The sequence below is a fragment of the Podarcis tiliguerta genome (genome assembly GCF_965153285.1).
Source record: "Podarcis tiliguerta genome assembly, chromosome: 4".
Lineage (NCBI taxonomy): Eukaryota > Metazoa > Chordata > Lepidosauria > Squamata > Lacertidae > Podarcis > Podarcis tiliguerta.
Genome location: NC_139537.1, coordinates 37024815 through 37035958, shown reverse-complemented (window position 1 = coordinate 37035958; position 11144 = coordinate 37024815). Strand labels below are relative to the sequence as shown.

Sequence of the window (11144 nt, the reverse complement as noted above, 5' to 3'; positions counted from 1 at the left end):
ACTTTTCAGCAGAGGTAATTCACACATTTGGCCAAGTGTCAAGTAATCAGATGATCAAGGGATGTATGTGTATGTGTGAACCTGTTCCAAGTCTGGCGGTAGACTAAATTGAATTACTCTTCAGAAAATATTTCCTGCTACCTTAATGAAATTGATTTGTTACGATTATTGCATCATTCTTTAAGCAGCAGAATAAATAACTTACTTGGAGATGATGTAAAGGCAGAGAGACAGGTGCTGAAAGCAAGCAATTCCTCTTTCAATCTCACTCTCAACATGATTGTTAAGATTTGCAGTCAAGTGAAGAGAGAGCTATTCTTTTGCCAGAACAGTGCTCTATATTCCTTCCTGAGCTCCTAAGCCTACAGGGATCCTGACTCTCAGAAATGTGTTTGTTAACAAGTCAGTTGAAATTCTGTTGCCAGCCAGCCAGCCAACTCTCTCTCTTCCTGACAGCTGTCATGGATAACATTTTCCTGCATGACCCCAGCAACAATACAGGTTTTATTTTCTCCCTTAAAAAAATAAATCACAGCTTGACATTATTGACCAGTTTGAGAGAGGGGCAGATCTTGAAAAAAGCAAGGACGGGTTCAGATCTTTATCAATGGCAGGTTGATCGTCTCCAACTGCTCTATCTGATAGAGGTAATTCAGCCAAAGGAAATATCCAGCCTTTGCGTTACTGATGAGGCATCAAGGAAGTGTGCAGTGGTGAACTTCTGCTTAATCCAGAAATCCCCAGCATATAGCCCATGGGCTAGATCCAACCTCTAGCCATTTTTATCCATACCTGGCCACCTCTACCAAATTCTAACCATGGTACAATGGTTGCCCCCCGTGTCAATGAAAAAAGAAATCTCTTTAAATAACAAAAAGGAGAGATGTTGAAATCCAACCCCCCCACACACTTCTAGATGGCACTAAATTAATGATGTCTTGAGCATGCAGTACAGCAAAGTTATATACAATCGGCCCCCACCTCTCAGAAGGATTTTGCTTTCTGTTCTGTGGGTGAATTATGCACTGGATTTCGCTCTGTATCGGCTGATCTGCAACTCTTTGCACCAACTGGAGGGTGTCTCATGTGGCTTGCTGGCAAAAAAGGAATTTCAAAATTCTGCAGAAATTTCTAGTGTCAGCTGAGAAAAGCTTGCAGGTGTATCGGCAATTATAGCCGTGTGGTTCTATGTTTTCACTTTATTTATTGTTTATTTATACAAATATTTATATACTGCTGTATCATTAAAAATATATTACAGCAGTTTTTAACAGTATAAAAATGTAAAGCTTATCACTTTACAAGTTAAAAACAAAAGCAAAAATAAATTAAAAATAAACATCAATAGACAATTGTGGTGAATGCACTCTAATTGTTTACATAGATCTGTCCCAAAAGTTTTTAGCATGTGTTTAAAAGTTGGCACAAAATATGCCCGGCTGAATCTCTACTGGCAAGATGTTGCATAGGCCTGGGCCGATGGCCCTGAAGGCTTGGATTCTTGTTCATGTCAAATGAGCCTCACTAACTCAGGAAATAACCAAAGATGCTCCTGCAGATGATCTTAGTGATCAAGCTGGATTATAAAGGGTTAAGGCAATCCCTGAGATATATCCTGGACCCAAGTTATTCTAGACTTTGTAAATCAATACAATAAACTTAAACCTGGATCAGTAGCAGCAAGGGTGACTGGAAAACATGGCGGCCAATGTGACTACCTGCTAACACGACCTGTTGTTAAAGGCAAAGAAGAAGCAACAGCCCATAGAACAGGTGTGGGCAACCTTTGGTTCTTCAGGTGTTGCTGAATTATACCTCCCAACATCCTTGGCCATTGGGCATTCTGGCTAGGGCTGACTGGAGTAGCACTTCAGCAGCATCTGGAGGGACAAAAGTTCCCCACACCTACAGTGAAACATTAATGGAAGCTGACTGCATTGTACTGATATCAAGACAAGACTGCATATTGAATGACCTTACAAAACATTTTCACAAAATGAAACGTCTGTCCTTTTTAGCAAGCATTTTGTCTTTGTTTTTTATAGTTGTACATACAGGTGGCATTCTGTTTCCAGGATAGCCGTCAGGTTTTTTGGTTGTTTGTTTTGCTTGGAAAGGAGCTCCTCCACCTTTTTCCCAAAGGCAAAGTAATACAAAAAAGTCTTTGATGTGTAATTTCAAAAATAGTCTTGAAGATTTCAAGAACTTTAGGATTTTCAAATGCTGCCATTCACTCGGTTTTAATATAAAAATAGTACATTTTAACAAGAATACAAGTATTAAAGGTGCATTGCAAACTTGAAACTCAGAATTGTAACCCCCAATAATTTTCCATAAAAATTTCAACTAATCTCAGACATACTCAGAGCAGAACTACTTAAGTCCACTGATTTAAATGGGTCTGTTCTACATATGGCTAATGTTGGATATCATCCAGTTAAGTTTCAGAACTGGAGCCTGTACTGGATTAAAATAAATAAATAAATAAATAATAAATGAGAGAAAAAGTAGTTTGACATAATTGACCCAAATCAGAACCACATTTTCTGAATTTTATAACTGCTCATCCTTAGTATCTATAATGCCATACAAAGAATCAGACACAATGAACTGTGAAGTGGGATAGATTTAAAATATTTCACAATTATAGAAAAGTGAAATTAGTCTGTTTTTAAGGTTTATCAATGGAAATTTCTTAAACACTGTAGCTATAATTTTAGATGTAAGACTAAGTATAGTTGTACTATATAGCTCCTAAATTGTGTCTAGCTTAATCAAGTCATAAATGTCTGCAAATTAAAAAATTAAATACATTGCACTATACAACCCTGAGATTCGTGAAATTCTTATAAACATTTCTTTAATTAACCTTTTTTTATATACCTAGTAAATACTAATTGCATTGAGATCAACAGCAGCTTTAATTCTAACTGTTTCTTTTACACAAAAAATATTAAGAGACAAGTGCAAATTACAAAAAGAACCCAAGAGAAATGTAATTTTCCAACTAACAGTAGCACATTAATGTTGGCTCCATTATTGTTAGGGCTTCTTTAATGTGAAAGAACTACTCTAAGAGAAGACACCTTCACAGATCCAGTGACTGTTAAGTAATCTTTGGCAATATGGTGGTCTTGATCCACACATATCCCTTACCCGCCCCGCCCCCCACTGCTACCCCAAGGAGAAGGTGAGGAAGCCACAGGCAGACAAGATGATGATGCGTCTTTCCCCGTTTTGCATCCTTCTCATTTGTGCTTGTTTCTTTCTGCTTACTTCCCCATGTCTCACAGTGGGGGAAAGCGAAGGCAGGAGAGAGAAGAGTAGCAGGAGGGAGAGAACGTAAGCATCTGCTCACCATTCCTCCTTTCTCTTCAGGGTGCCAGACTGTAACTTTAGGGAACCTGAGTCAGCCCAACCAGCACTAGGTGTCAACCCAATTAGCACTAGTTGTTTAGGCGGTACTTTGGCTTGTCATCCAACCAGAAAGTCTAACTCAAGAAACAGAAGCAAACAACTTACTTGAATGCTCAAGTATGCTCATGTGTTGTATTTTCTGGGCCCACAAACTGTTCTACTTCATTCTGCACACAGAATGCTCAGGATTTTTGAGACTCAACCAAGGAAAGATCATTGGAAACATAGAATTCCTGGAGTTCCTCCTGCTCATATTTTATGCAAGGTCTTTCTAAGTGGGTCCCAGGTTCCAGGGCATTCTGACCAACAATCTTTAGGTTCACAAACTTGATTTTCCACGTATTCTCCCTAAAGGGGCATCGGATGAGTCCAAAGATTTGTTCAAAGATGCCCAAGCAAGAAGTATTTCTATGAACTGTGCCTGCTACTGCCACCACAACTAACCCATGTCGTGAAACTGTCCACTTCAGCCCACCAGCGTCCAAGTTTGGGTTCAGGAAGAGGTATTCTTCTTTCACCAATGACAGTAAACGAAGGCTAACCAATTCTGCACCAAAGTACTCTTCCATGTTTTGTTCTGAAGTGTTATAGCAAAACTTTAGGATTACATCATCCCAAAAATGTTGTGGTCCCCATTCATCATGTGGTTCTCCAACCAACGGGTTCTGAGAGTTCAAAATTCCAAAGAACCACTGGCAAAACTCCTCTCCCAGGCTGTGGCTGTCTTTGCTATGATCTTGCTTGTCTCCTCCTTCCTTCCCTCCCTCTTCAGGTTTCTGAAAAACAAAGTAGGGACTTTTACTTTTAAGCAGTAACAAAATGTACTGATTCCTTTCCACATGGTACTGTTCAGAAAAGTTGAAATGGACCCTACGACTACAACTAACATGGAATGCGACAATTAACACAGCCATAATTTCTGCTTTGAAAATGTTCAGAACTATGCAAACCAAATGAAGGGGCTGTCCAAAGATGTGTGGAATAGACAGCTTACTTGGATCCACTTTATTAGGCAGAAAAAACCTCTGTAGATTTGTTTTGTGCAAACAGGAACCATTCATTAGTCATGGGTTGTATGAAATGCTGAACAAGTGGATTTCACACAATAGGACTTCTACTTCCTCTCCTCCCCCATGTTCAAGGCAGCAAAAGAAGTAGGGGGAAATCAGATGTACACATAGTACTCTCCAAACTGAGTGAATGAGCAGGAAAATGGCAAATGCAAATCAATATAAACAAGTGAAAACGGATGCATCTTAATTTCACATATACACTCATGGGGCCTGAACTGGCAGTGACTACCCAGGAACAAAACCTGGGGGTAGTTCTGGGTAGTTCAATGAAGATGCTGACCCAGTGTGCGGCAGCTGTGAGAAAGGTAAATTCTTATCTAATTCCATGCTAAGGATCCTTAGGAAGGAACTGAAAATAAAACTGCTGATATAATAATGCCATGATGCAAATCTATGGCATGAGTGCATTTGGAATACTGTTTATGGTTCTGGTTGCCTCACCTCAAAAATGTGTAGGAGCTTGCAGAGAATGAAAGGGGTTTGACTCAAACATCTAGATGGTCACAGGTTCCCCATCTCTGCTCTAAAGCACAGTTGTGCTGAATATGGCTTCCAAAATCGGCCTACTTTCTGTAGGAATCACTCAGAGAAGCCTCTCTCATTTAGAAACCTGTTATTCTACTATCTTCAAAGCATGTGAGGAATAGACAGGAAGGTCCGATGCTTCTGTTGCACAAAAACGCAGTCACATGACACACTTCTAACAGAAAGAATATGCCCCCTGCTACTCCACAGAAGACAAATGTGAACAACATATTAAAGCATGAACAAGCAACTAATTTCCAAAAAGAATGCTTTGAATTTATAAAACATGTACCTCACCTGTACATCAGGCTCAGTATAGATTTCTTCCGAGCCATTATCTTTTAGCTGTTCACACCAGTACTCCTTTGCACGATCAACAAGTTGGTGCTTTTCAGAAGAAGGCGGCACTACGACTCCTTTTGCTGCCAAATACTTGAAGATTACCTCTCGAAATACCTTCTTTCTCTTCAGCAGCTCTTCAGCACTTTGACTGTACAATACGATGGCATTTATGGCTTCTGAAAATAAAATCAGAAACAGGAGTGTTCCTTGAATCCAATTATCATTCTACAAAAGAAAGCTGGAACTTGAGTGTTGGTCTTAATCACTTGAGAATCGTTAAAAGGTGCCTTTGAGCTCTTAAGTCTCTCAAAAACACCAAATTTTGCCACTGGTGTTCCTTCCCTCATACCCTTCTCCCAAGCCAAGGAAACTTTACTCTGATGGGTAAAAGGCAGCAAGGTTCTCGCTGAAGACAGAGGCCTAAATATTGTTGAGTCTGTCTTCAGTGGCAACTGCTATTCAGAACATATTTTTCCACACAGGTTCATGGTCCATTGTAATTAAGTCACAGGTTTGTTGGCAAGAAAACAAGTTCCATGTGCCATAGGACGCTAGTTGCCTTATATTGGGTCAGATCATTCCTCCATCTTGCTCAGTATTATTTACACTGACTAGCAGCAGCTCTCCAGGGTTTCAGACTGGGTCTTTCCATATCCCACCTGGAGACTCTGGGGCCTGAACCTGGGATCTTCTGCATGCAAAGCAGCTGCTCTGCTACACAGCGACAACCCTTCGGCTTGCCATTGACAGCCAATAAGAGATCCATTGGAAATGCATGTTTCAATCAAGAATTATTCACCAATCAAAACAGAATAATCCTTATCGTAATTAAGCCTGCCTAAAGATGTTCAACTACAAGGATCAATATATGCAACAAGTTATTTCCCCCCATATAGTTATTTACTAGGAATATGCATCAGCTCTCTGTATACCTCAAATAATGATGCCTATTGGGGTGATTCAGGAAGACTTTGATGTTTCCAACTTGGACTGCCTGCTTAACAAAGTGTATCAAGGGCAAACAGGGAATCACCAAACTTGTAAGTCTGTTGCCTGTGTTTTTCCATAAAATTAAACACACATCCCTCACTTCTCTTTTGAGATACAAATCCAAGCTGAGTGGGGAAATGCCCAGAATTTAAAAGGGTGTGTGTGCAAAGGAGAGGGGAGGGGAGGTGGAATAATATTTCATTTTGACTGACAGGACTAGCTTTTAATCACAGTACATAATTTTCTCAGTGTGCTCCAGGCATATCCAAAGTCCATTTAGGGGGCCTAATCCAGCCCGCTGGTCGATTTAATCCAGCCCCCATGGCAGTATATGTCCTGAGGGAAAATCTTTTTTAAAAAATTCATCAACTTCAATCCTAAAAAACGTTCAACAATTTTAGGGTAAACTTGTAAAAAAAGCTTTGGTTGGCCCTCATGCATGTTCACTTCATCAAATCTCGCCCACTTTGAAAAAAGTTTGGACACCCCTGGTGTACTCCAATCACAGTTATTTGAGGAATGGTCTTCTTTACGTAGGTCATCATTCTGGATGTGAAAGCAGGGCAAAAGTGACGGAGTTAGACTTATTTTCCAACTATTCTTTTCCTAACAATAAAAAAAATAGTGTTCTCTTATTTCACAGAGTGTACTTCTAGGAAGGAGGTGGTGGAGGGGTGAGAAAAAATGCTTTTGCCAGTATAACAAAGATAAAATAAATCACCTAGCAGGAAAGCTCTCCTTCTCCCAAAGTCATTGGGTCACCAAAAAACTAGAGAAGAAAATGACAGAGTGGATCCAAAACAGTTTTGAGTTGCTTCCAAATGCTACAAATGTAAGGTGCAACGTGCTCACAGCAAACCTCTACCATTTACACTTCAAATATTTAATTTATTTAAAGTCTTATAACTTTATTTAGTTTGGCTTCTTAAATTTTAAATTGAATCAGAGCACCTTCCAAAGGCTATATTTTAAGTACTAAAAAGCCAGCTATGTACTCCCCAAATACCTTCTCAGATAAGCACATAAATGTTCTTATTTTAATTCCCACCTCCCACTTGGAGCTATAACTTTACTTCACTGTGTTCCAAAGCAGAGTAGCCCTTCCCCTAGGCACTGATGGAAGATGGGAAGAGATGAAAGTTGGACAATCTAGCCAGATGCTCAGTATAGTAGAATACTGACAAGTTCGTGTAGGATTTATTTTCCCCCAGAAACATAACACATCCCACAATTAAAACACAACATAGGATTCTAGTGTTCTATAAGCATTCTAGTTTATAGGCAGAACAAAGTGCTAAACTTAAATTGAACACCTTCATTGGTATCATCTTTCTGTAGGCTCAGTTCTTTATTATAAATTGTTGCTGCAGTCACATGTATTTGATCACTGCTGAGTAAGCAAAGAATCCAATGTTGTGGAAGCTGGCTTCTGTTCACACAATGGGCTTTCTCTTTCTTTTGCTTCCCTACCATAGTCCTGCAACTGCCCTCAAAATCGGAGTTCAGAAGGCCCAACCCTCCAGAGAAATTTAAAAGAACATTCAGGAAGCTTAAAAAAATTAAGTTCTGTTACATAAGCAGAAGTCCACTGGATACAACACTAAGAATTATAGAGGTTTTAAATGCTCCCTGGTAAGAGTGAGTCTTAGAACCATTTCTCCACCAGGTAAAAAAAATCATCACTAGATCACTGTATTTTAAATTGTGTATGTACACACAGCTGCAATTCCTTTTTATAGTACTGTGACTGCATATGGTATGGTATTAGTTGGGGCATTTGTGTTATGTGGTAGATGTGCAGCTGTATGAAAACATATGGTTATATAACAATAGATAGCAACACAAAGAAGCTCCTACGCCAAGAATCCACATACGTACAAACTAAATTCAGACAGGGACGGGAGAGGCAAGGGCAGATCAGTTGAACACACTTTCTTTTAGTTGCAAACAATGGGTTGTATCCTACCAATTCTTACTCAGGGTTGACCCACTGAAATTAATGTCCAATAACTTCAATGGATCTACTGTGAGTAGGACTAGTGTTCAATACCACTCGAGGATTGGAGAGACAGAGCTGCCACTGTCCCGGCAGTCGGAAGCAGAATGGAAGCTGCCTCTTGACCCACGACACTGAGTCACTAATGCCTCCTTCTCAATGGCAAGAACAGGCTTCGAAAACTTTAGAAGCTCCCCTAATTTTTTTCAGTGTCCCACCTGTGGGGCTGCAGAAGCCATGAACACTACTAACTCCACACAGTAACCACATACTTCAACTTCTATCTACCTACAAATAAGCATTACCTTTTATCATATGACACTACTACTCATGCAGCTGTATGAAATCATCAGCCAAGTAACAATAGGAAACAACACAAAGCAATTTTCTCATAATGGCTCCCTTATATCTGGACACAGTTAAAATAATAGTAAAAGACCCAAGCTGCAAGCTATTTTTAAAGGTATATTAGCAATATAAAGTACTATGCCAGTATCATATTTAATTGGCAAATAGTCTTTAACAAACACACACTGTCAGAAGAGCATAAAAATCCCTATTTTACAAAATAAAACAAAAAATTATAGCTAACATGACATTTTTGTCATGTTTTTTAAAATGCATGTTTTTTAACATGCATTTTTGTCTGGACATATTTTCTGGTCAAACAAATTTATTTCTAACACCCACTAAATGTTAGTGAAAAGGGCTCCTGGAATGGCTTACAAATATAAACCTCTTCAATCAGATCTATATGACAAACTCTGGGCCAAGAGGGCAGACAGGGCTGTTCCTGTCAGCTAGAATCTTCAGATGGATTTGCTAATGATTAAAAAAATAATACGGATTTCAGTTCATGAAGCTTAAAGATTCCCCCTTCCAAATACATACTTTTGCAACTGTGCCCCCTTAAAACAGTGCACAACGACAACACAGCTCCTGAAGTCCAAAGACTTGCTAAGTGAACTCTGCCTGCTGTTTTCTCTGCAGTTCTATGAGCCAAAGTGTCAAGTCACACTTGGAGCAGAATATCAGTTTTGTTCCTACAACCCGAAGACCTACTGTGGCAAAACAGCATACAAATATCTGCACTTGTTTTCAAATCGCTGGCGGTGTTTTTTTTAAAAAAAAAACACACTGAAAGTTAGGAGGATGTGTGTGTGGAGAGAAATAAAGTAGCTTAAAAATAAATTCCAAAATACTAACCCCATCTTTCATTGTTCTCATCCCCCCCCCCCCCTTTAGAAATACCAAAATTATGCAGTATTATTATTTTTCCATTCGGTTCCAACATTTCCCCTCGAGGCTCTCTATAGGAGCTTATGTTCGAAAAAAACGATTATTGTTATTGTTTGTTTACTTAAACCCCGCCTTTTCTCCCTGACAGGGACTCAAGGTCTCCGCCCCGCTTTCGCCCACCTCTGGCCAGAGTCCCTGCATTTGCTAAGCTAGAAGACGAGAGTCCGCTCCGGAGTGAGACCCGCAAGGCTCCACTTCTACTCCCACTCCTGAACTCCGCAGGCCCCTTCCGCGTACTTCCCCTCCCCCCCCCCCCCGCCAATACCTTGGCGGCCGTCCGGCTGCACGAGGCGGTTAGTCACCGTGTCCGTCAGCGACAGCAGGTCGTCCGTGTGGAGAAGATCCAGGAGCTCCCGGCAGCCGTCCCGCTCGCGCTCAGTCAACCCCGCCCAGGCCGAAGCCATGGTGGTGGTGGCGGCCGGCGGCGGCGGCGTCGCCTCTTGGTGGCGCGAGGTGAGGAGCGCAGGCAGAGCCCCCCCTCCCCGAAGCCGCCAGCGCCCCCCCCTCTTCTCCCCCCCGCCACAGGAAACCTTGGCAACCGACAGGCTCAAGTGACAACGTGCTTCCGCCGCTCGGGTGTTGCTGCGAACAGCCTCCGGCCCCGCCCCCGCGACGCGAGCGCGGCCTGAACGGGTTCGGCTTGGAACGCGGAGGGGGCTGCATTGGTTCCGTTGTCTTCTGAGGCCTCATCTAATGAGGGGGATCTCCCCAAGCATACCTTAGCCAAGTTTTGGCTGTTGGAAGAGAGTGGCTGCCGCCTGTCTGCTGTGATACGCAAGGAAAGGGCGCTGAGGAAAAAGGTTGCTCTCTAGGCCCAGTGCCTAGTGGGGCCAGCGAAACACACAATAAATAAAATAATAATAATAATAATAATAATAATAATAATAATAATAATAATAATAATAATTTCCCCAACCACTCTGGGCGGCTCCCAACGGAATATTAAAAACATCAAACGTAAAAAAAAACTTCTCTAAACATAAAATCCCCCAAAACAACTCAATATGTGGCAGCATTTAGGGTTCCAGCCATGCCTTTTCCTAGGATCCTTCATTCATCCCCTCCCCCCCCCCCGTAACTTGCTGAGGCTTCACTGGGCTTTTTGGGGGGAGGGTTCCCCATGAATATCCTGTACTTCTTAAAAGGTTGGGCTCCTCCAAAACTACGAAAACCTCTCCCTCTTCTGCCTAGATGGTGCCACTTCGGTAGTACAAAGCGGGGGTTGACAGGCTTCAGGATTGTTGGGTCTACTGCAGATAACAATCATAATAGAATGTATCTGAGGCACTTGTCTTTACTTGAACTGAAATCGCACTAAAGTCCACACACTGTTAATCGTCTTCATTTTAGCTACTGTTGTTAAATATTTGGGAGTCAGAAACCTTAGCTGATCTGCAAAGATGTTGGTAGTGGCAGAAAAGCAGCCATCACAAACATGCGTGGCTGTGGGTAAATATTTAAATTGAAATCGTAAAATATAAAAAGTTAACTGTTTGCATGCC

General features: G+C 41.2%; 1 protein-coding gene across 1 annotated transcript; it reads right to left on the bottom strand.

Annotated features, from left to right (window-relative positions):
• Positions 1-3522: 3522 nt before the first annotated feature.
• On the bottom strand, positions 3523-11088 carry LOC310676497 (uncharacterized protein C3orf38 homolog). Its single transcript, XM_083438478.1, has 3 exons — positions 9908-11088; positions 5313-5533; positions 3523-4193 (listed from the first exon to the last, which is right to left on the bottom strand). The coding sequence occupies exons 1-3, from the start codon at positions 10044-10046 to the stop codon at positions 3600-3602; spliced, it is 954 nt and encodes a 317-aa protein (XP_083294604.1). The 5' UTR covers positions 10047-11088; the 3' UTR covers positions 3523-3599.
• Between the last annotated feature and the right edge of the window lie 56 nt (positions 11089-11144).